Source organism: Coenobita brevimanus, chromosome 28 (genome assembly GCF_032717465.1).
Source record: "Coenobita brevimanus isolate Jiangsu-jjx chromosome 28, ASM3271746v2, whole genome shotgun sequence".
NCBI classification, from domain to species: domain Eukaryota; kingdom Metazoa; phylum Arthropoda; class Malacostraca; order Decapoda; family Coenobitidae; genus Coenobita; species Coenobita brevimanus.
Window position 1 is genome coordinate 10,323,316 of NC_136981.1, and position 25,402 is coordinate 10,348,717.

The 25,402-nt window shown below is 42.5% G+C and overlaps 1 protein-coding gene and 1 non-coding gene across 2 annotated transcripts in view; one reads left to right on the forward strand and one right to left on the reverse strand.

Moving 5' to 3' along the window:
- Positions 1–25,402, reverse strand: part of MED14 (mediator complex subunit 14) — a 68,999-nt gene that overhangs the window by 34,356 nt on the left and 9,241 nt on the right. Inside the window, exons 3-11 of the mRNA XM_080268609.1 lie at positions 24,191–24,332; positions 11,978–12,135; positions 10,099–10,260; positions 7,901–8,032; positions 6,625–6,822; positions 5,593–5,740; positions 5,200–5,407; positions 4,069–4,228; positions 1,565–1,769 (exon numbers count right to left, since the gene is read on the reverse strand). Of these exons, the coding sequence (XP_080124735.1) occupies positions 1,565–1,769; positions 4,069–4,228; positions 5,200–5,407; positions 5,593–5,740; positions 6,625–6,822; positions 7,901–8,032; positions 10,099–10,260; positions 11,978–12,135; positions 24,191–24,332 (1,513 nt within the window). The remainder of the gene's footprint in view (positions 1–1,564; positions 1,770–4,068; positions 4,229–5,199; positions 5,408–5,592; positions 5,741–6,624; positions 6,823–7,900; positions 8,033–10,098; positions 10,261–11,977; positions 12,136–24,190; positions 24,333–25,402) is intronic.
- LOC145394867 (5S ribosomal RNA) lies at positions 16,759–16,877 on the forward strand. Its single transcript, XR_013896511.1, has one exon. It is a non-coding gene; the product is annotated as a 5S ribosomal RNA (ribosomal RNA).

Genomic DNA, 25,402 nt, shown 5'->3' on the forward strand with positions numbered 1-25,402 from the left:
ATTTCAAATTATGGGTGGGAAAAAATTCGGATTTGGGGGGGATTTTTTTCTTTTTTTGGCCATTTTTGGGTTCCAAAGGTCCAGACCCACAATGTCCGGTAAGTGGGGTGTCCGGAAAGTGGGCGTCTGGAAAGTACAGGGATTACTGTATAGGGTTACAAGGTATGGGTAAATAGTATGGTTAGAGTTACATAGTATGGTTATGATAACATAGGATGGTTACACTATCAAATGCGACACATATTATTCAGTGTTGGATGTTCATCATCATCATCATCATCATCATCAGCATCAGCATCATCATCTGGACCTCCTTTCCCACCCAAGGGCAGGAAGTTCACTAACTCTACACAAATGCATTAGAACAGATACACAAATACAATGTTCCCCAGCTTATCAAGAGTATTATTATACCTCCAAATAACCCTAGACACTGGCTGGCTGTATTTTTATGCAGCTGAATATTCAACAAATACTGGCTTTTAATTCATATAAAATATAAGCTGGCAAAATCTGATTTGTGAATTAAACGTGCTTGATATTTTGAGGGATTGCTGAACCTAGCAGAAATACTTTGCAACCCAGTTTGGGGTCGCCATCCCAAGGTTGAGAACCACTGGTGTAAAGGAAGGATTTGCAATGTGCAAGGTGGCAGACACAACCACAGGACTTTTGTAGGGCTGTTTATATATTTTCATCATCAGGATTACCTCCCACACTGGCTCAGTGCACAACCATGAAGTATAAATTGATTGCTCTTCTCCTCCATCTCACTCATATACTCTCCTATACTTGGTCTCCCTCTCCCACTCACCTCCACTTCACTCATATATACAGTACTCTCCCATCCTTGGCTTCCTCCTTCTCCCTCTTCTCTTTCATTTCATCCTTCATCTCCCTGACATTCACATATATTTTCCTAGCCTAGGTCTCCCTCTCCACTTCAATCACACACACACTCTCCTACTTAAGCTCTCTCTCTCCATTCTGAACAGACAGAGTTGTGAACAATCACCTGTTCTTACAAACCCACACTTATCTGGATGTGACCCCAGATGACTGCAGGAAGAGATTAGTGACCAGCACTGCAGACCACCATCATCATTTCAAGAGATAGGGAGTTGAGAGACAAATGCAACGTGAGTGAGGAAATAATGGAGGTGGTTCCTTATTACTTAAACATTCATTCATCATTCATTCATTCACTCACCTCACATTCTTAACTTGACACACAATGGTAGCCACCTTGATGCACAGTATAACAGTGTAAAGGAAGCAGCTAAGAGGTACGACAAACATTAAAAATAACACACAAGAAAATACTGATGTGAAGAGAGTGGAACTGGTGACAGGATCCCATGTGTCCTCTTAAAGCATCCTCATCTAATAGGTGGACATAGTACAGCTTGAAGCTGAAGCAGGTACCAAAACCAGCTAATTACTTCCATAGAGATGCTAATAATTGGTGATGGTGGACAAAAAGAAAAGACCTGTTTAACTACATCAGGAAAACCTCCAGAAAAAGTGTGGCAAATTATTTACCAAAATGACACATAAAACTTACCATCCACCTTGGTACAAGGTCCATGAGTGCAGAGGAAGGAATCAAGAGGTACAAGGTGGTATGCACGCAGGTAGGACTTTGGTAGGGATGTCTGTACACTGTCATCATCGGGGTTGTCTTCAATGCTGGCTTGGCGCACAACCATGAAGTATAAACTGGTCTCAACCTCACAGGGGTTTCCAGCACGCTCTCGTAACTCTACAATCTGACAATGTGCCAAATAAAACATGTAAATCATCATCACCATTATCATTACTATCACCATAACTATCACCATCCAGACTTTTTTCCCATCTAAAGTTGAGGTGTGGCAGGACAGAGGGAAAACTAATCAACAGCATGCCCAGTGAAATGGGCCAAAAAAATCAAGCACAAACTAGTCTCAATCTCACAGAAGTTCTCATTAAGCCCTCACAACTCTACAATCCAACAAAGCACAAAATACGTAACAAAATCAATACTACAGTACCAATACTTTACACGACAGAAACATATGATAAATGTCACATAATTTTACACCACTGCCTCACAAGTCTACATCTAATGCTGTGGCCATTGTAAAATGTTCTGTTGTTGTGTTTAAGTAGTCCCAGACTCATCTGAACATGAACCCAGTGGACTGCAGGCTGAAGATGTCCTTCTGCAGTTCACTATCCTCTTCCAGGGGATGAGGAAGGACGTGAGGGATGTTTGAGTAATCAGGTGGCAGCAATACATGGTCTGTTCAGAACGTAACCGACCTTAGGCTTTATAAAAATAAATAGCTAATGTGTTGAGCTAGAACACTAATTCCCTTCAAAGAAGGCCCCTTCTGACCTGACATACATAGCCCAGCGTTCTTTCTACTGCCTGAAACATTTTTCAAAAGTGGTTTTCGGTACCTCCTGAAGATGCCTCGTGGCACTCATCATGATCTCTTCCCTTGTCTCAAATGGGAACCCTTCAGCGAAGTTCTGAGTTTGGGGAATAACCAGGAGTCGCATAAAGCAATGTCTGGCGAGTAGGAAGCCTGCCGGTCCTGCGGGATGTTGTGTTTGGACAAAAATTCCTGAATCAAATGAGACAAATGAGCAGGGGCATTGTCATGATGCAGCTTCCAACTTGCCACTTTCCAAAGGTCTCGAAGACGACAGATAAACTCAAGGTAGTAATGTTTGTTGACAGTCTGACCTTCTGGTGCATATTCACGACAACACCATGGCAGATGAAAAACCTGTCAACATGCGAGTGCATTTCACCTTCCTGAAGACCTGTCGTGCTTTTTGGCCGAGGCAACCCTGCATGCTCGCACTGGGATGACTATGCTTTGGTTTCTGGGTCATACCCATACACCCAAGTCTTAACTACTGTGATTTGCACACTCCAACGTGTCTTGAGCAATGTTCATCCAAGAGAAGAGATCATGACAAATACAATAAAGAACCTCCAAGAGATACCGAAAACCGACTTTGAAAAAAGTTTCAAACAGCGGAATGAATGCTGGGCTACGTGTGTCAAGTCAGAAGAGGCCTACTCTAAAGACGATTCGTGTTCTCGCTCAACAGGTTAGGTTTTTTTTTTTTTGAGCCTAAGGTTGGATACTTTCTGAACAGACCTCATACATTACCATCCAAGCTATTCTGGAACTCAAGCATAATATACATGCTCAACAAATCATGCATTCATCATTATCATCAACATTATCATCCAGACACCTTCTTTATCAATGCATGGGGCAAGGTGGGGCCCAAAGGGCAAGAAAATCCTGACAGAAGAACTACCCAGTCTGCACAATTAAATGGGCCACATTCTCAGTCACTCATCAATCATACCCCCAAAATCCTAGCTCAATAAATCAAACAATATACTGTAATAAAGGTAATGTACAGTACACCAGTTCCACACCCACCACTACATATCCCAGATGCTTGTGGACTGTGGTGAAAACCTCATGTTTGCTGAGTGAGGTGCAGGCATACGAGGTGTAGTATATGAGGGTAAGGAAAAGGTGCCGAAAAGCCTCTATGCCACCCAGAATATGACCCAAAGAAAAACCAAGGGTGGGATTCCTGATTATTTTTACAAATGATTCCCTCTTGTATCTCTATTCAGTTTTTGCAAGAACTAGAGATGTGGGAAGCGGTGGCTGAATCAGAAGAGAGGTAGCCTACAGTCCTAATGGGCCCAGGTTCAAATCCCCGCTGGGGCAGGGAACAGTTTAAGGATTTGAATTTCATACAACAGACTTAACTGATCTACCAGAAGACCTGCCAACATGTTGAAAAAATATCCCCGCTAATACCAATACAACAGTCCTGTATAAGACAGCCCTAGCATGTATTGAATATGGACGGTGGGTGATAGCACCAAAGTGGTGACATGTGGAGGTGTGGTGTAAGGTATGTAGGAGGACTACTGGGCCATGGGAGCAGGCTGTAAAGCCTATGCCCAGAGTTATATAAAAAAAAAAAAAAAAAAAAAAAAAAAAAAAAAACTATTTTCTTCGTGCATGCTAAAATACCCACCACGACATATCCTGGGTGCTTGTGGAATGTGATGAAGACCTTGTGCTTGCTGAGTGAGGTGAGGGGATGCGAGGTGTAGTACATGAGGGGAAGGCGTTCATGTGCAGTGGCTGGCAGGTGTTGAAGGGTCTTTTCTGTACGACGCACCATCAGCCAGTATCTGTAAAGAAACTAACTTATCATCATCATCATTACTCTCAGTGTCTTCATTAACATTATCAGCACTGTTGTGCCATCAGACTCATCTGATGTGAACTCGGTGAACTGCAGCTAAAACTGCCCTCCTGCTGCAACCCACCATCCTGTTTTTGAGGGATAAGGAGGGAACTGAGGGATGCTGTATAACTGAGCAGCAGAACCACCAGTTTATCTTTGCCAGTTTATCTTTGTGCCAATGTGTAAAGGCACCCTTCTCTAGCACACATTATCATCATCACCATCATCATTATTATCAACCCAAACTCCTCTTCATCATCACCATCATCATGATCCTACCCATCATCATCATCATCATCTCTGACTCTTTATTCCCTCCCAGGAACCCATTGACAGGGGATGGCCATAACAAAACTGCCTCCAGGATATTTGTCCTCATGTAACACTTTCACTCTCTCTCAAAACATTCCTCTTGCCCTTCCTTCTCTCACACCAATATACTGCTTCACACTCTTTGTAGCACGTAAGGTCAGTTCTTGTTCTTGCTTTAACTAGACTATTTCATCTTGCATGAGGGAACTTACCAGGTTACACCCAACCCTCACTGACCCTTCACAGTGAGAGGTCTCTCAAAAGCTGAGTAAAATGATCTGTAGCTGGCAAGAATAACACAGGCAAAGTATGTCACCAGCTTGGTGGAACTCCATCTACTGGACTAGGCCCCTACACATTGCTGTTGTTTCTGCTGTGGCCCAAGATTTATCTGATAATGTGAATTCGGTGGACTGCAGGCTGAAACTACCCTTCTGCAGTTCACCATCCTCTTTTTGGATGATGAGAAGGAAGCTGATGATGTTTATATAACCAGGCAAAGGAGGTGCCCAGTTATATCAAAGCTACCACAAGAAGGTGGTCTCCAGCACCATATATGCCTCAAAGGAGAGAAAATGGGACAAAGTATCACTTTTTTCATACCTGAGCTCTGAGATGAGGTCATCTAGTTTGGAGTTATCTTGATTGAGGGCCTGCTGGAGATCTGGCATGAGAAGACAATTAGGGTACTGGGGAACATGAGGTAGAAGAACACCTGTGTGAGTGTCAACAGCCACTAAAAGTTGTTCCGAACGCAGGTTGGGCTGTAGCACCGGCACATGTAGCACGGCAGGAGACCCACTTAGCTGGCCTGTGTAAATGCACTGTCATTAATATTTATTATCACTGTCACCATCAACAGCAACATCCACTGCTATCTGATTTGCCAGTTTACCTCAACCTACACTACTGGTACCAGCTGTATTGAGAAAGTTGTGATATTTGGAACACATCCCTGACTTACAAGACAGCCTGTACATGGTAAAAATGACTAACATTTTTCAGCATCAACTCCCAGTTTGGTGTCCATCTCCTGCTTCAGATCTGAGAGGCGGGTCTTGGTGCGAAGGTAGATGGTGTGTACCAGCAGCCGCTCCATGGACAAATGGTCTGTGCGAATGGCTCGTTCAGCTATCTCAGACTCCTGGCAGTTAAGTACCTTTGGTTAGCTTAATCTAATTACATTTTAGCTTGGTTCAAGTAAAGGGCATCATCATTATCTTTACAATTATCTTGATCCCTTTTTCCTACCTAAGGATGGTGTGAGGAAGAGTCCAATAAGTAAGGAAAAAGAAAACATGACATAAGGAGACAGAATTAACCGTATGCCTGGTAAAACAGGCCTCACACTCAATCATTCACAATTTCAAATCCCTGAATCATGGCTCTATCTCACACAATGAAATATCTACAGATATTTTTAAACTAGAGAAGCGAAAGATTACAATATTATAAGTACCATACTACGTTTGCTTCTCAAAGGTCATGGGGCACACCCATTATAGAGTTTCACAGCAAGAGAGCAAGAAGTATCCTCCTCCCCCTATAGCCAGTGACTAGGTGTTGAAGGGAGGGCACAGCCTTGTTGTTGTTGTTGTTATTGTTCTACTTCTTCTCCTTCGTCTTCTCCTTCTCCTCCACTGTCTCCCTTTCTTTCACTTCAATGACAAAGTTTATAAAGTGCTGGCACTGCTAGCCATGATGCTACCAGCCCAATAGTACCTGGGTTCAAATCCTGATGCAGGCAGCTGATGCCACTCCATTCGGGTGTCCACCTACCCATTGTGTACTGGTTTGTAAAATATGGTAAATACCCAGAATAACACCAAGGGAGTAACCTGAATGATGTGTTGGCCTTGTATCCCAGGATGATGGGTGAACAGCCCATCACACACTCAAAGACTTAAATTTCAGGAGTGGGCACCTCACCTACAGGAAGTGCCTCATGGCATCCACCAAACCTATACCTTTGCTTTTTACGTTAAATTCTAATAAAACTTAGTACCGGTAGCTATGAAACATGATTACCTTGTTGCCAAGAGAGGGTGTGTGTAAGACAGTGAGAGGTCGTGAAGGGTGTGTAGGGTCAACCTGCACAGTGAGGCGGTACCCAAGCTGAGAAGCCGGGTCGCGCTGTGTCAGTTCCCGCCAATAGGTCAGCGTTAGAGATCGACCCTGTAGATACTCCTCAACGCGTATGTGTGAGTCCAGGCGTTCCTCCAACAGCTGAAACAGGGAAAGGAAAATAGTTATGGCTGTATCATTAAAAATTAGTGCACTAAGATAAAACAATAACTGCCAATCCCATATTACCCCAGTCAGAGCATAGAGGACCAAGATTTGGCTACCACAGTCCAGAGTATTTATGGATAGGAAACCATCCTATGCCCCTGTATTATCATCACACACTTCAGAAATTACCAAAAAATACTGGCCCATCCACACTTTTGCACAATTACCTTTAATATGTGCATACAATTGTTTTTATTAAAACTGTGATAAATCAACACCTTTTCTTTAATTGAAACTGCTTAATTAGACTAAAAACTCTTATATCCAAAAATCTGGTTTCTGAAAACCTCCACTTTCCAAAATGCTTTTTCATGCTACAGGAGGCTACTGATATACCCTGTCCTCATAAAATCAATGCACATCTAAGTACATTCTTTTTCCTTTTACATATAACAACAGATAACAATCTACTGTTACAAGGTATTCACTATAATTACTCTTAATGGTATCATTGGCTATATACTACTTGATTTTCTCCTCAGTTATCATTATGATTTTACATTCCAAAATCTTTTTAATTTTCCATACACTCCCTCTTCTGTCTTTCTTTCCTTTATCCTTTCCTCTTCCTTCTGCCTGTGGGCGACTCTACACTGAGTGACAAGCCAAATGGATTCCTGTACACCAGGAAACATTTACTACGCTGCATGGTAACCATATAACCAAATTTTGGCACCTGGTGGTTTAGTGAGTACTTGTGGCACTCCAATCAGATTGAGCCGGTGAAGGTTTATGTCCAGGAAATGGTTGGGGCTTGTTGTTCAAGTAATGCCACTCAGGGATGAGTGAGGCTTGTCACTCTCATCTTAAATGTAAGGACCAACTTGCCTAGACCCGGGCTCCTACGCTCCTCATGGGGCAATGTAGGATTGGATGATGAATGAAATTTGAATGATAAAGTCATTGGACATAACCATTTTAGATTTGGGAGTTTGTACTGTAATTAATTATGCTGATGATGAACTAACACCTTTTCCTCAATTTTAATTAAAATGGTGAATTTTAAGCTTACCTTTTGTGTCTGAGCAAAAAGCACCTCCAGCTGAAGGGCCTGACAGAAGGAATGAAGTACCATGTATGTCTCCTGCAGGGGGTTGGGATTGTCCTGTAATCTTGACTGCACTAATTGCTGAATAAATACAATCTGTAATAGAGAAAAAATTAAATAGTACTGTACTGTACTATTTGATATGAAGGGCACCAGGGGAGAGGAAGACCAAGACTGGCAGTGGACAGATAATATGGAGAGGCACAGCATATGAATGAAGGTGGTGTGTTGGAGGGAGGGCAGCGGAGGACAGGGTGATATGGAAGTAATTTTTTCATGGGGACCCCCCCTGGGATTAAAGCATACCAAAACTGACAGAAAGACCTACTGACTATTACTAGCATAATGTTATACATTATGGTGCATGTAACTCTAGTCCACCTATGTGTCATATTTAGAACACGTTTACTTATATAGCAATAATCACTTGATTATCCAGACGTTCCGTATTGGGACGTGTTCCATATCTGAACGTTAGGCCTTGGCTCTATTATTTCCGTATCCAGGTTTCTTTGTCCGTATCCGAACATAAAATTTCTGACATCACCAGTTGGGTGGCCTACAAATTCAAAAAATCAGTTCGGTGGCCGGCCAGCCTCTGGCCACACGCGGGTAATAGACCGCAATCCACCAGCTCAGCAAAAATGGCTGTCCACCTCTTCACTCAACGGTCAAAGTCCCCCAGCCTCCCGGATAACTCAGACGCTACTGGCAACACGCACAGCTGTCCGCCTCCCTACCGAATAGTCAAGGTTGCCTGGCCGGCTGGATTACTCGGATCCTCCTTGAGGCTGTACAGGGATCCGGTGTTGCTACCACATGGCAACATTTGCTTGGCAAAGCGAAAAATGTCTCTTGTGCTCTTAGGTCAGTTTGGTGCTTTTTACTTGTGTGCTCATAGCCAAGCATGGGTTGAGACATGGTAGCACTGTGTTCACTTGGTGGTACCGCACCTCAGTTCCCGCCTTTGTCTCTCATGAGCGGGGATGTGACTGGCAGAGTTGTAACCATGGCAGATTCCACTGTTGCCTTTGTAGTGATTCCCTACAATCTTCAGGCCTTGATTTTCCTCTGAGGGATTCTCATGTGTATACTGCACACCAGCTGGAAGCCAGCGGGTTATGAAACTTGTCCGCAGTTCACTGAGTGGCAAGTAGTGTACAGAACACTAATTTATTAACATTCTTTTTGCAACCTTCGTCTCCTTCATTAATTTATTTGTGGATTTTTATTGTTTCTGCATTGTTTTCTAAGTGTCTAACTTTATACTGGATATTCCCCCGTGTGTTTCGATGTCTAAATAACTGAAAGACCAAAGAACACTGCAATAATTATGAGGGGCACTGTACATAGGCTGGGTAGAGGTAGGCAGGGTACTGCTCTCTATCCAGATTTCATCTGTACCAGGATGTATCGATGACTCTATTACATCAGATAACTGAGGGATTACTGAAGTTGTAACCCCAGGTTAGTCTGAATGTGAGCCTAGTACACCTCAGACCAAAACTGTCCCCCTCCTGCAGTCCCATCCTTTCTCAGGGGACAGGGAGGAAGTTGAGAGGCATTTGCATTACCAGGTAGAGGAGCCACTCAGCTATGTTAGTGCCATCATGTGAAGGTGCCCCTTGCCAGCACAAATAATACAGTAAACCCTAAATTGAAAAAACTAATTGGGGAAAAGGATGATGATAATACATTATATCTGCTGTCCTGTAGAGGGGATATAATGAATCCAATTTCAACATTCTATGGGTTTCAACAGTACCTCGATACTGCACAAGTAAATATTAAATACTTTCTATCTATCTATCAACTGCCAGAAGCCATAATCCAGCAAGGGGTGGCCATCTGTGTTTGAGTTAGTTGTTTTATAGGGAGCAGCACTAACCCACTGCCAACCCACTTGGTAATTAATATACCATATAGTGTAACAGAAAAAAATAAAATAAAAGTAAGCAATTATGTAACTGTCACTCACATGGCCAGTCTGTCAGCTACTGCATCACTTCATTAAACTGACCCTTTTTTCAGTTTCTGTGAAGTCTGTCCGGTAGAAACCAATGGTCATTATTTTCAAAGTTTGGGTCTTTGAGGTTATGTACCGTATAACAAGAGTTTACTGTATGTTGTGCTTGTCCCTTGTGTTCAGTTATATAACTGACCTGCATAGGATGTACAAGAGGTTTGCCATGACCAGTCTCCTTGTCCTCCACCAGCACCTCCACCTCCAGCAGGCGCCAGGGCTCATTTGCACCATCACCCATCAGAGTCAGACTGACCGCAAACTCATGCTCCACTGTGAAACGCACTCGGCCATTCTCAATCTGTAAGGTCACAAAAGAGTTTACAGAGGTGATGTACAGTCTAAGAAAAAGAGGTTACCAAAAATTTAGCCTCTTCTACTTGCTACCTTCCTCTGCTTGATTCCTTTTTTTTTTTTTTTTTTTTTTTTTTTTTTTTTTTAAGGTGAGGGCACTCACCATCCACTCATTCGATGTTGTGCTGCTTTGGGTGTCTGCCCTTTCCTCTCCTCCTTCCTTCCTCTTCTATCTTTCTTTCCTTCATTCTTTCCTCTTCCTTCTGCCTACAGGTGACTCTACACTGAGTGACAAGCCAAATGGTTTCCTGTACACCAGGAAACCATCTACTATGCTGGGTGGTAACCATATAACCAAATTATGAGGCCTGCTGGTTTAGTGGGCAATTAAGGCGCTCCAATCGGATTAAGCCAGTGCAGGTTTATATCCAATAGGTGGTTGGGGCTTACTGCTCGTGTAATGCCACTCAGGGATGAGTGAGGCTAGTCACTCTCATCTTAAATGTCAGGATCAACTGCCTAGACCCGGGCACCTACGCTCCTCATGGGGCAGCATAGGATTGGATAGATGGATGGATCAGAGATACAAAAGCACATTTAATATTTCACCTCTTAGCTTCTAACTTTCCTCTGCTAGCTAATGTTCCTAAGCTGGGAGAGGCTTGGTATATTTCTGTGCCCACAAGTGATTCTCTTTGATATGGTGCATCATGGAAGAAAGTGACAAACATGCCTTAAGTGTGACGTGGAACAGTGGAATATTAAACAAAATTTTATCCATGATAATCAAAAATATTAAAGCATGTTTTTGCTGGAAGTACATTAACCTTTCTTTTTTTTCTACTGTTCTTATACAGGTCTCCCTCGTTTTACAATTGGTATGCGTTCCTAGAAAGGCAATCGTAAACCGAAATATCGTAAAGCGAAATTAAGGTTTAATGGGATAAATAGGGTTGTGTTCCTGGACTCGTGTAGAAGGAACCCCAAGACCCAAACAAGTGATCTAATATGCAATAATATTGATGATGTTTTATGTATTGTTGAGTCGTGCTTGTCTCCCCAGCTTTCTTAATGTTGACACCATGCTTTATAACAGTCGATACAGTCGACTGTGCAAGACTCATGGAACGAGCGATGGAGTTTGCCACCTCACCTGCTTCGTGCTGCTTCACAATATTAAGCTTAGACTCCAGGGTTAAGGACTTTCTTGCTTTCTTTGGCTTCATATCACCTGCACCAGATGTTGCAGGGCGTTTACAAGACATCACGGTGGTGGCACTAGGGGTGCAAAATATGAAGAACAGGAGAAATAGTAATATCATGGGTACTGATGCACACAGATGCACAGAGGTTGTGTGCTGAACAAGCATGAGGGTGAGACTGGCAAAAGCGCGGGAAACTGTGTGGGTGGGGCGGGTATGCAACGCATCTCTCAGCTGATCTGCCTGTGAGTGCAGGATTTCCACATGCCCAATCGTAAATGCGAGGGAGCTCAATCGTAAAATGAACACTTGGTACTAAAGAAGAAGGATCGTAAATGCGAAATATCGTAAAACGATACAATGTAAAACGAGGGAGACCTGTACTTGTTAAAAAGTCCACAATAAACTACAGAAATAGCATCCAAGTTCCAATGCTACCTATAAAGCTGATTTGCCAGTTTCATTCAATTGACAGCAAGTATGCAACTAAAACAAAAAAAATGTACCACTCTCAAAACCTACCCTGCTGGTTCTCATTTGTGGGGGCAGATCTGACGTAACGAGGCGGTGCTGTATGATTTGCTCCAACCGTGTCAGTGTCATGCGTCGCTCAGCAGGTGTTACCAGCTCTGGTGGCAGGATGCGTTGCCGGATGGTCAGAGGCAGCCGGTCATAGCAACCTGTCCATCATCAACCACTGTCATCATCATCATCATCATTTACCATCACCATTATAATCATCAACATCATGTGTATTCATAAAAAAATACAACAGTCAATCTCATATTGCTGCAGTCCAGCATTTCTGGGGGAAGATCAGAGAGATTAAACATGGGGATTTAGGGCTACAGGTAGGTGCAGCAGACATAGCTCTTCAACATTAGAATATGGTATTAGCAACTTGTAATGCCTGAAAAACATCTCTGGGGCCAATGTGGCTACATCAGCAGCAGGACTGCCAATTCTGGAGTTTTATTCTAGACCTGACAGACTTATTAAAGATTTCTTTGGGAGCTTTACAAATCTGAGCAACATTCCAGCAATTTAAACCATTTTCTTAGCATTTTCTAGATACTAGTACTGTACTTCGTGACAACAACTTTTGAGTGCAAGTTTAGCACTCTTTGTCTATCTATCTATCTATTGCCAGACCCCTTAATCCCGTAAGGGGTGGCCACAAACAAATCGCCTCCATGTCGCCCTAACCCCCACCATTTCATTGCCCTGCTCCCAGCTCACATCCCTCTTTCTCATATACCTGTACCTCTCCATTCCATCCCTCCACCTCATCCTTGGCCTCCCCCTCCCTCTCCCCCCCTCCACCTCACTCACATACACTCTCTTTCATTAGTCTCTCATTCTCCATCCTCTCCACGTGTTTTTGTGAAGCTGATTTTTGGTTCCTCTAGTTCACAATGTAAAGGATAATTCTTTAACTACTGATATATATACCAGTATATACAAATAAATACTGTATATATAGACTGTACATAGATAGATAGATACAGATAAATACATATAGATATACTGTATATATACACATATATAGACAGATAGATAGATAGATACATATAATTATGTACATAATATATATATATATATAAATATATATATATATATATATATATATATAAATTGGAATGAAATGGATCTGGACAGCCTGTGGAATGCATATAGGGACTGCTTAGTTAGGAATGCTAAAGCGGTGTGTGGTGTGGCAAGAGTAACAACAAAGAAGAAAGGTACGGCATGGTGGGATGAGGAGGTAAAGAGAGCAGTAGAAGAAAAGAGGTAGAAGTGGCTAAAGTGGTTACAGGATAGGGGTTCAGTTGACATAAGAACTGTATATGTTGAGAGCAAGAAGCACGTAAAGAGACTAGTGAAGAGGAAAAGGGAGGAGGTAAATGATGATCTAGGAAGAAAAATGAATGTGAACTACTCTGAAAATAGAAAGTTATTCTGGAAAGAGGTGCAGAAATGTAGAAGTGAAAGTGGAAAGAAATGGGATGGTGTGAAGGACGCAGGTGGTAGATTATTAACCCATGGAGATGAAGTAAGGACCAGATGGAAAGAATATCTTGAAAGCCTGATGAATGGGGATAGAGAGAGCAGAGCAGCTGTAAACATAACTGGTTTTGGGGGTGCGCAGAGAAGGAATGCAGTGCCAGGAGACGTGACACTCACACATGTGAAGAGTGCTGTGAAGCGGCTGAGAAATGCAAAAGCAGCTGGGGCTGATGAGGTGCACGCAGAGATGCTTAAATGTAGTGGAGAGAATTGAATGAAGTGCTTGCTGGAGATATGTAACAAGGCATGAATGAGTGAAACTGTGCCTGCTGAATGGAAAAAGGCTGTGATTGTACCCCTGTACAAAAATAAAGGTGAACGAAGTGAGTGAAAGAATTATCGTGGCATAAGCTTACTGAGTGTGGTAGGGAAGGTATATGGAAGAATTGTTATAGAGAAAGTAAGAGAGATATCAGAAGCCCTAGTGAGTGATGAACAGGGTGGCTTTAGGAGTGGCAGAGGATGTGTGGATCAAGTATTTGCAGTGAGACAGACAGTAGAGAAGGCTTGTGAGAAGGACCATAAGGTGTTTATGGCAGTCATAGATCTGGAAAAAGCATACAACAAAGTGGACAGAGAAGGATTGTGGAAAGTTTTGCACATGTACGGTGTAGAGGGTAAGCTGCTAGGTGCCGTCAAGGGTTTTTATGACGGTAGTGAAGCATATGTAAAGATTAATGGGCATCTAAGTGAATGGTTCACGATCAGTGTGGGCGTGCGACAAGGTTGTGTGATGTCCCCATGTTTGTTCAATGTATACATGGATGGGGTGATGAGAGAAGTGAAAACACGAGTAATGGAGAGAGGGATGGCATTGGTAATGAATGGTGATGGATGGAACATCTCAAATTTGTTGTATGTTGATGATGCAGTACTGCTTGCAAGTACTGGACAAGAACTTGGCAGGCTAGTGCAGAGTTTTGCTGATGTCTGTAAGCGTTGTTCCTTGTGAGTAACTGTAGAAAAGAGTAAAGTGATGGTTATTGAGAGAGAAGGTGACTCCCAGTACAATGTAACAGTGAATGGAGAGAGACTGGAATTGGTGAGAGAGTTCGAATACCTGGGTACAGTGACAGAAAAGAGAGGAAAATGTGGAAAAGAAGTTGAAAGTAGAGTGACACAAGGAAGAAAAGTAGCTGGTGCAATGAAGGCCTTGATAAGAAACAGAGGCTTGAGTGTTGCAGCTGCACGAAGCTTACATGAAGGAGTGTTACTGCCAACTTTAACATATGGATGTGAGACTATGGTGTGGCATAAAAATGAAAAGTCAAGAGTAAGACAGTGGAGATGGGACTGCTGAGGAATGTATGTGGAGTACAGAGGGTGGATAGGATACGAAATAATGTGATTCGTGAAAGATGCAGAGTGAGGAAGTCGGTGGACACCAGAATTGAAGAAAGTGTACTGAGATGGTAAGGTCATGTGGAAAGAATGGATAACAATAGAATGGTGAAGAAAGTATAACTGAGCGAATTCGAAGGAGGGAGGAGGCGAGGTACGCCATGTAGAAGGTAGAGAGATATGGTGGATGAATGTGAAAGGAAGAGAAGTTTGGAAGCCAGTGAGGCTAGGGAACTGACAGGAGATCAAACTGGCTGGATGAATTTTGTGAGGAGAAGTGCATGATCAAGGATTTTTGGCACCTCTTTTTAATTGGCACCGTCTGGATTGACTCAGTCAGATACGATTGAGTGAAGCTACAGATCCTGGTGAATGCTTTTGGCGTATCCGATAGAGCCAGGATTCCGGGGGTTTGAATGATGAGTGAATGGAAGAGTGGCCCATTGGACTGGGCAATGTTAGGCTGTCTGGACATTGCTACTCCTCACCCTGCCCTTGGGTGGGAAAGGAGGTCCAGATGATGATGATGATGATGATTATATATATATATATATATATATATATCTATTGCCAGACGCCATAATCCCGTAAGGGGTGGCCGTTAGACTTTGAGTTACTTGTTTTACGGAGAGGGGCACTAACCCTCCACCAACCCACTTGTTGACACGTAGGGAGCACGTATGGTTTGGTTATATGGTTACCACCCAGCGTTGTAAATGATTTCTTGGCTTACAGGAAACCATTTGGCTTGTCACTCAATGTAAAGCCACCTGTAAAGGAAAGAAAAGCAATAAGAAGTGACAGGAAAGATGGGAGAAATAAAAGGAGAGGAGGGCAGGCACAGAAAAAGAATGATAAAGACTAAGGAAGAAGTAGGCAGCACTACATCAAGTGAGTGGATGATGGTCGCCACCACCTACCACTAAAATATATATATATATATATATATATATATATATATAGTTTTGTTTATATATATATATATATATATATATATATATATATATATATATATATACACAATATATATAATATATATACTTGTATATATATATAGCGGGTGGAGGTTGTCAGGCGTGGGGGGGTTGAGCTTGCTGGTGAGTCTCTTGAGTGTGTGGAAGAGTTTTGTTATTTGGGAGACATGTTGTGTGCTGGAGGTGGGGCTGGAGCTAGCTCTGTGGCTAAGGTGAGAAGTGGTTGGAAGAAGTTCAGGGAGCTCTTGCCTCTCCTGACATTGAGAGGGCTCTCCCTACGTGCTAAGGGGTCTTTGTATGCAGCACGTGTTAGGAGTGTAATGCTGTATGGCAGTGAGACCTGGGCAGTGAAGGAGGAAGATATTCGCCGGTTCGGACGTACAGAAATGACAATGATTAGGTGGATGTGCAGTGCGTCCCTGTGTCCAAGGCCTGGAGGGGCTGGGTTTACGATGGTAGAGAGGTAGGATGGGACTCGAGTGTATTGGTGTTGTGATGAGGAGAGGTAGATTGAGGTGGTTTGGACAAGTGGAGAGGATGGGGGATGATAATTGGGTGAGGAAGGTGAGAAGTGTTAATATTGGGGATGGGGTTATGAGGGGTAGACCGAGAAAGACATGGGACGAGGTCATTAAGTGTGACCTTAGGGTTAAGGGACTGAACAGGGAGGCTGCAATGGATCGTGCAGCGTGGAGAGCCGACATTAGGTGACCAAGGCCGACACATGCAAGCATGTTGGAGCCTTTAAAAACGAAACGAAACTATATATATATCTATATCTATATCTATATCTATATATATATCTATATAATATATATAATATATATATATATATATATATATATATATATATATATATATATATATATATACATATACATATATATATACATATATATATATATATATATATATATATATATATACGGCCATGCCACGTTGAGTACACCGCTTCCCGTCCGATCAGCGAAGTTAAGCAACGTTGGGTCTGGTTAGTACTTGGATGGGTGACCGCCAGGGAACACCAGATGCTGTTGGCATCCCTACGTGTCAAGTGGGGTTGGTGGAGGATTAGTGCCCCTCCCTGTAAAACAATTAACTCTAAGCCCTTGACCGCCCCGTTTGGGATACGTGGCATCTGGCAATGGATGGATGGATATATATATATCAATCCATCCATCCATCATCCAATCCTAGATTGCCCCATGAGGAGCGTAGGAGCCCGGGGCTAAGCAGTTGGTCCTGACATTTAAGATGAGAATGTATATATATATATATATATATATATATACATACATACAGTAGACTCTCGATCTTTGATTAATCTTACTTCGATATTTCGTACTTCGATCAGACTCGCCTGCTTGTCCAAAATTCGTGCTTCGATTTCAAAAGTCGTGCTTCTATCACTCAAGCCGGGTTGCAAGCGCAAGTCGAAGCTCATCTGTTCATCTGTCATGCCACCTACCGGCCACTTGGTGAAGCTTGCCCTCATTCAAACGTTTGAAATTTTTTTTGTGATGGAAGCAGTGAAAGCATCAACAGCAGTGGCCATGGTGATTGGGAAACGGATTAGGAAGCAGGTGTTCACTAAAGCGGAGTTGGGGCGAGCGCGAGTGATGGCAGCGAGGGTGCCAGTGGTGGCTGGCAACAGTGAATCAACCACCGCCTCGGAACCGGTCGGGACAATTCGCCGTCAACATTTTTGCCATCATAACGATAACAAAATAGTTCGCTGTCATTAACCCCTAAAACGCGGGGCATCACGTTTGCAACGCTCGCCAAAAAGGACATAACGGTGGATCGTCGCATTTGCGATTCGAGTTAATTTTGAATAAACGCGGGCAAGGATGTTCCAGCTGATAGTGTCTATCAGTGCCACCACCCTTTAGCTACAATTAGCATACTTTACCTTTGTACTACTGACCTCCGTTGTTGCCAAGTATCGCGTTTTTTCCCCCCTCCCCCCCCACCACGGCCCAGCCAGCCTGGCTGTGATACGTGGCAGTGCTCTGACTGCTCAGAACTGTAAATCTGCGCTCTCCTCTCACAAGCAGTTTATGCTAATAGGAAACGCTTGTTTCCCCAGTTGTCACACTAGCTTTTTTTCGCACAGTTTGCCGCTGTTTAGCGTCAGTTTACCGCAGGCTTTCAAAGTGACATTATGGCGAGTTCTAGCTCTTCCGAGTAAGTGCGAGTGGCCGACAGGAACGAGAATAAGTGACGGGCATAAGGCAGAATAAAAAGTGCGCTGCGGTGATCTTTTGGGAAGTAATATGATTGAAAATAATGTAGTATACATGTTTTTAGCTGTGAAAATGGAAATGTTTGTTGAGTGACGGGAAGACCGCCGCCGTGCTGCACGTCGGCCGTACGCTTCATTGATTTTAGCCTTATTTTCAGTGCTTATTGTACAAATACGGATTCCAAACTACCTGTACGTTGTAGTATAAAGTTTACTGTGACAGAATGAGGCTGTGGTAGAGGGGAAACCGGGTTGCTGGAGGTGTGAAAGTGAAGATTTTGTTACCCAACTTTGCAAGTCTCCACAAGTCCTTGGGTGGTCCACGAAGGCTCAACACCTGTCTCTGGAGAAAGCTGAATGTAAGTACTATCTGCCATAACAAGTATAATGTTCTAGGGTTAATCTCTGATTTTTGGCTATTTTCCTACAGGTACTCAGACCGCGATCGAACCCCGCCACCCGGGGGGGGGTCCGCCGTCCATTGTCCGTGCATTAGGGGTTAATGAAGACAACTATGAGTGATGCTAGAATATAATTCAAAGGCGACTACAGTGAGGAAGAAACAAGTTAATTACTGACTAAAGGTGCAACTAATAAATACTGTAAAATCCAAAGCCTATGCTATTGAACGTAGACTCTGATGGATCCCCCTGAAATATAGTTACCCCCCCTGGGGGTAGAGAGGTTTCAAGAATACTCCCTCAGTATCCCTGCTTGTTGTACAAGGCGACTAATAGGGTTGGTGGTGGATTAGTGCCCCACCCTGTAAAAAGAACTAACTAAACAAGCGAATAAAGTGCCTCGGACCAGGACGGACCATACGCTGACGACTAAGGAACGGACAAAGCACATTCTGAGGGTGGGAACATGGAATGTGAGAGGAGTAAATGATGAAGTGAAAGAGAGAGAGATTGTTCAGGTGCTTGGGGATGCAAGAGTGGATATATGTGGATTGACTGAAACTAAATGGCAAGGTGAAAGGGTGAGAGAACGGGAATATGGTTTAGGTATAGGTGCAGAGTTAATGAGAATGAGAGGGCAAGAGAGGGAGTATGTCTGATGATAGGCAAGAAGTGGAAGGAGAATATATGAGAGTATGGAACAGTGGGTGCAAGGACTGTATGGGTGAGGATGAAAGTAGGTATACATGCGTGGGCAATTGTATGTGTGTATGCTCCGACAGAGGACAGAGTGGCAAGAGTGAAAGATGAGTTTTAGGCGAGAGTAGAAGCATGTATGGGCAAATCTGAGAGGAGTGAGAGAGTGCTTTTGATTGGAGACATGAATGCCAAAGTTGGGAAGGTACAAGTGGATGGAGTGGTTGGTCAGTGGGGTGTGCCAGCTGAAGTAGATGGGAATGGTAGTGCTTTGGTGGACATCTGTGCTGGTAAGGGGTTGCCAATAGCCAACACCTACTTTTGGCATAAGATGATCCACCGGTATACATGGAGAATAATGAGGAGGATGGATGGTGAACTTGTTGAACGAAAGGCAATGATAGACTACGTGTGTGTGGATGAGCGAATGAGAAGACAAGTGTTGGATGCAAGAGTGTGGAGAGGGTGAGGGAATGGAGTCTCAGACCATCACTTAGTGATGGCCAAGGTAAAGCTGCAAAGAAAATGGTTGAGGAGACGAAGGGGAAGACAGGAGGAAACAGCTCCTGTGAGAAGAGTGGAGAATTTGCAAGACAGTGAGAAAATTGCAGAGTATAAGAGCATAGTGGAAGAAAGATTGGGAAGGTATGAGCTAGAGCAGATGGAAGATGTGGAAGACGTATGTAAGACATTCATGGAAGAGATAGACGCAGCGTGTGAGGTGGTTTGTGGAGTGAGGAGGAGATGCAAGGGTGTGCAAGGGACAGCATGGTGGAATCATGAGGTGAAACGAGCTGTGGAACAAAAGAAGAAGGCATATAGTGAATGGTAGGCAAGTAGAGGTAGGGGAGAAGATGAGAGAGAGAAGAGAGAGGTATATGTGAGCAGGAGAAGGGAGGTGAAGAGACTGGTGAAGGAGAGTAAGAAGAAAGTGGATGAAGAGTTTGGGAGGAATCTGAGAGTGAAATGGAGGGAGAGTAAGAAATTGTTTTGGATGGAGGTAAAGAAAGTAAGGCAGTGTGAAAGGGGAAATAGTAGGGGAGTGAAAGATAGGAATAATAGACTGTTGGTGGAGAAGAGAGAGAAATTGAGGCGATGGAAGGAGCACTTTGAGAATTTGTTGAATGTAGAGAGTGAGAGCAGTGCGAGTATAAGTGGTTGGGGAATGGCTGGGAGAAGAAGAGATGAGAGGAGGGAGGAAGAGATCAGTAGGGCAGAAGTAGTGGAAGCAATGAAGATGATCAAGTTGGGAAAGGCCCCAGGAATTGATGGAGTGTGTGGTGAAATGCTGAGGTATGGGGGTGAGATTGTTGTGGAGTGGATATGGAAGTTGTGTAGATTGGCTTGGGAAGAGGGAAGGGTTCCAGAGGACTGGAAATCAGGTATAATTGTTCCTTTATACAAAGGAAAAGGAGAGAGAGAAGTATGTGGTAACCATAGGGGTATTTGCCTTCTTAGTGTGACTGGTAAAATATATGGTAGAATACTCATTGATAGGGTTAGACATATGACAGATGAGTTAGTTGGAGAAGAACAAGGGGGATTTAGGGAGGGAAAAGGGTGTGTAGATCAGATATTTGTTCTAAGATGTTTAGTGGAGAAGTATCTAAAGAAGGGAAAGAAAGTGTATGCTGCCTTCATGGACATGGAGAAAGCCTATGACAGAATAGATAGGCAAGGTATGTGGAAGGTATTAAGAATATATGGAGTGGAGGGGATATTGTTGAGTGCTGTGAAGAGTATGTACAAAGGAGCTAGGACTACGGTGCAAGTGGATGGTGAGCTGAGTGAGTTCTTTGCTCTCAATGTGGGACTGAAACAGGGTTGTGTGATGTCTCCATGGCTGTTTAATATATACATGGATGGGGTTGTAAAGGAGGTGCAAGATAGGGCAGTGGATGTGAGGGTGGCCCTAATGAATGAGGGTGAGATTTGGAAGATCCCGGTGTTGCGTTTGCTGATGATACAGTATTGTTGAGTGAAGATGAATGGGAGTTGCAAGGTTTGGTGAATGAATTTGGGACACTGTGTAGGAGGAGGAAGCTGGAAGTTAATATAAACAAAAGTAAAGTTATGGTGTTTGAGAGGAATGAAGTCACAGAATATACAATAAGGTTGGATGGCGAGGATATGGAGAGTGTGAGTGCATTCAAGTACTTGGGTAGTGTAATGAGTAAGGATGGAACTTTGGGGGATGAAGTGCATGAAAGAGTACAGCAGGGAAGGAAGGTAATTGGTTCACTGAAAGCAGTGATGAGAAATAGGGAGGTGAGTATGGAAGTTAAGAAGTCACTGCATGATAGTATTGTGATCCCTACCCTGACATATGGAAACGAGGCGTGGACCTTGCAAGAGGGGAACAAGTCAAGAGTGAGAGCAGTGGAAATGAGTTACCTGAGAGGAGCATGTGGAGTGACATGGAGGGACAGGTTGACGAATGAAGAAGTGAAGGAACGTTGTGGGGTGGACGTGGTTGAGAAGATTAAGAGAAATACAACGAGGTAGTTTGGACATGCGGAGAGAATGGAGAATGAAAGACTGACTAAGAGGGTGTATGTAGGTGAGGTGGAGGGAGGGGCTGACCGAAGATGAGGTGGAGGGATGGAGTTGAGAGGTATATGAGAGAGGGGGGGATGAGTTGGGGGGAGGGTGGTCAAATGGTGGGTGACAGAGCAACTTGGAGGCATTTTGTCTCCGGCCACCCTTTGCGGGATTAGGGTGTCGGGCTATAGATAGATAGACAGACAAATATTTATAGAATGACGGGGAATCGTCCAGGGTGTGAATTGTCCTGACGGGGAATCGTCCATGTTTTGACGGCGAATTGACTTGACGGTGAATTGTCTCAGAACCCAACACTCACCACATGAGTTTCATTCTTTCTATATTAAAGTGTGTGCAGCCTGTATTTCTTGCTTTTATTGCTAATAGTAAGTATATACCTGTATGTACTAAATAAAAGCAAATCTATGGCTGTGTTAAGATTTTGGGCGGGTTTAAGTGTATACATAAAAGTTGATGTAGGTTTATCGGCAACACACCGGTCTCATTTATATTTTTATCTATAAGTTTATCAATTCGCACTTCGATAAATTGCATTTCGATTGTTTTTTTTTTCAGTCCCAAAACCGATCGAAGATCAAGAGCTTTCTGTATACTGTGTGTGTGTGTGTATATATATATATATATATATATATATATATATATATATATATATATATATACAGTAATCCCTCTAATATCCGAACGCCCAATATCCGAACATCCCCACTAACCGGACATAATCGTCCTGGGATCCAATATTCCCAAAATGGGCCAAAAACCGCAAAAAATTCGAAAAAAATCTGACTTTTTTCCCTCCCATAATTTGAAATTCCCGCCTGGCGCCAAACAGCTGTTACACCATGGTCCCTTCACCCCTTCCTTCCTCCCCCTCCCCCCTCCCCTGTCAGGTTGCCATTTGGTATTTTTCATTACCAAGTGTGGGCCAATTTGGTAATGAAAAATTCGTTTGGTAATGAATTAGAATAATGCATTACCAAATAGATTTTTCACATGTATGAGGATACACAGGATGGAGATGGTGGATTGTTTGCTCTCTCTGATTAATCTGCTACCCTACATAGTGTGAAAATAATCAACATGGTGTTAGTTATAAGGAGAGTGATTACATGTATTTCCACTTGTATATATAATTAGTGAAGAATATATGCTAGCTTTACGAATTTGGTAATGAAAAGTTATATTTGACAATGAAAGTTGAGGAGATTGGTAATGTGGCTGTTGCGATCTGGCAACTCTGTTACCCCACCAACATCAACAGTCACAGCTTAACTCCGATGGAGAGCAGATACTCATAACAGTGCAAGCCACAGGTGCTTGTTTTTTGTGAATAAACAGTGAATAAACTGCAATACCTTGCCACTAGAACACACGGGAATTTACAGTGTTGTGCAGTGTTAAGAAATTAGAATTTAGAGTGCAGAGGATTAACTGTGGACTGCAAACTGGCGGTTCAAACCAGTCCAAGAGCAAGGGACTTGTAAGTACCCAGAATGTTTAATATTGTATAAACTCACCTCTAAAACCTCATTTTATGGTTCTTTTGCATTTATTTCAGTCTTTTATGTCCCTTATTGGTGTGATTTGGGTCTTAAATAGGTGCAATGCATGTCCAGAGGGAGTTGTATAGGTGTTTTTCAGAGTTAGGGTCCATAAGTACAAGTCCATAAGCTGGGGCCCAATATCCGGACAGGACCACTATCCGGACCTGCCTATGGCTCTATTGATCCGGATATTGGAGGGGTTACTGTATATATATATATATATATATATATATATATATATATATATATATATATATATATATATATATATATATATATATATATATATATATATATATATATATATATATATATATATATATATATATATATATATATATATATATATATATATATATATATATATATATATATATATATATATATATATATATACATATATATATATATATATATATATATATAAACACAATAATATATATATATATATTATATTTATATACACACACACACACACACATCAGTATATGTAAACTCTCAATTATCCAGTGTTATTCAGCCAAGCGCTACGCCAGGTATTGCAACACGCCGGATATTGCATAGTACCCCCCATCAGCTCAGTATTTGGCAGTGAGCCAGATACTGCGTTATTATGTCTCAACTTTCTATCCCAAAAACTTTCCCATGAGTAACAGATGAAAATTAGGTAAAAAATACAATAATGATAAAATACAGTAGTAAAGTGATGGTTGGCTACCATTAACAAGCCAGCTGATATATCTCGATGCTGGATATTGCATAAAAACTCTGGTTACAACCCATTTCGGCAAAGGATATTGCATAATTTTGCCGGATACTGCATTAATAGAGCTGAGCCAGCAGTGCCGGATATTGCGACAACAGGTAACTGAGAGTTTACTGTACATATAAAACTGTATACAAACCAGTAGTGAGTGTCTCAACAGCAGCGGGGATATGGAAGTGAGGCAGGCGGGCTCTCACCAGGCTCTCTTTGGTCATATGATAAAGCTTATCTGCTGTGTCAGTAAACAGGCTGTTCTGCTTCTCTAGGAGTGCCATGATATGCTGAAAATACAATATACACAATATAATTATGTACTGGAATTATGCAAATGGATAATTATCATATCTCATTATACAGGAGAGTGTTGATTAACAGTACAAAATATACTTAAGGCAATGTACTGTACTAGGGTAAACTCGCCAATTCGGATGCAGCTCTCCTATTACCATGCATTTTTGGTAAAACAAACTACCCACAAAAGAATACAATAGTTTGAATACTCAGTTCAGGCTAAAAACCAACCTTAACTATCCTGCTATGTGCCCACAAATATGCTATGCAACAAGTAAGTTCTCATAGTATTGGCACTGGATTTTTTTATCCTCAAAAAAACAGTTTTCGGCTATTTCTTATGAAAAGCTAAGGATGATGGTTCTGGGTGAACCTCAATCTGGGCATGTTTTTAGGACTTATTTTGCCTGTCTTCATTTCAGGTGGACTAGGGAGGTGTGAAACTACTGTCTGCATGAGGTTTGAATGACCTGCCATACTTCATGGGAATGGGAGGGATGGGGGTGTCCTGATTGGTATGCTGTAGACACTAACAACCAACTGGCACGTACTTTTTCAGATCTGTGCTAGAAGGTTGTAACTCACAGATAGTACTATTTCAGTCTCACCCCTATTTGCCTGATATATGGTGGTGAATCTCCTTTGAACCGTTTCTGGGTAAAGCAATTTAGGGTACAACGCCACCAATCAGCACACACATCTGCTCCCAAAAGGATGCACACGTAACCCAATTGGGACGTGTGTGCACGTGCTACATTAGGCAGTGTGTCCTAACTGGTTATAGAGACTAATTCAACTGTTTTCTTTATTAACAGAGGCCAAGGAAGCAATTCTAGTAAACTATATAACCTATCTATCTATCTATTTATCTATTGCCAGACACCCTATTCCCATAAGGGGTGGCCACAAACAAATCACCTCCATGTCAACCTGTCCCCTGCCACTTCATTGCCCTTCTCCCAGCTCACACCCCTCTCTCTCGTATACCTCTCCACTCCAATCACGTAAACTCCAATCACGTAAAAGGGACCACCCAGTTACCAAGACATGGCAACAGTGC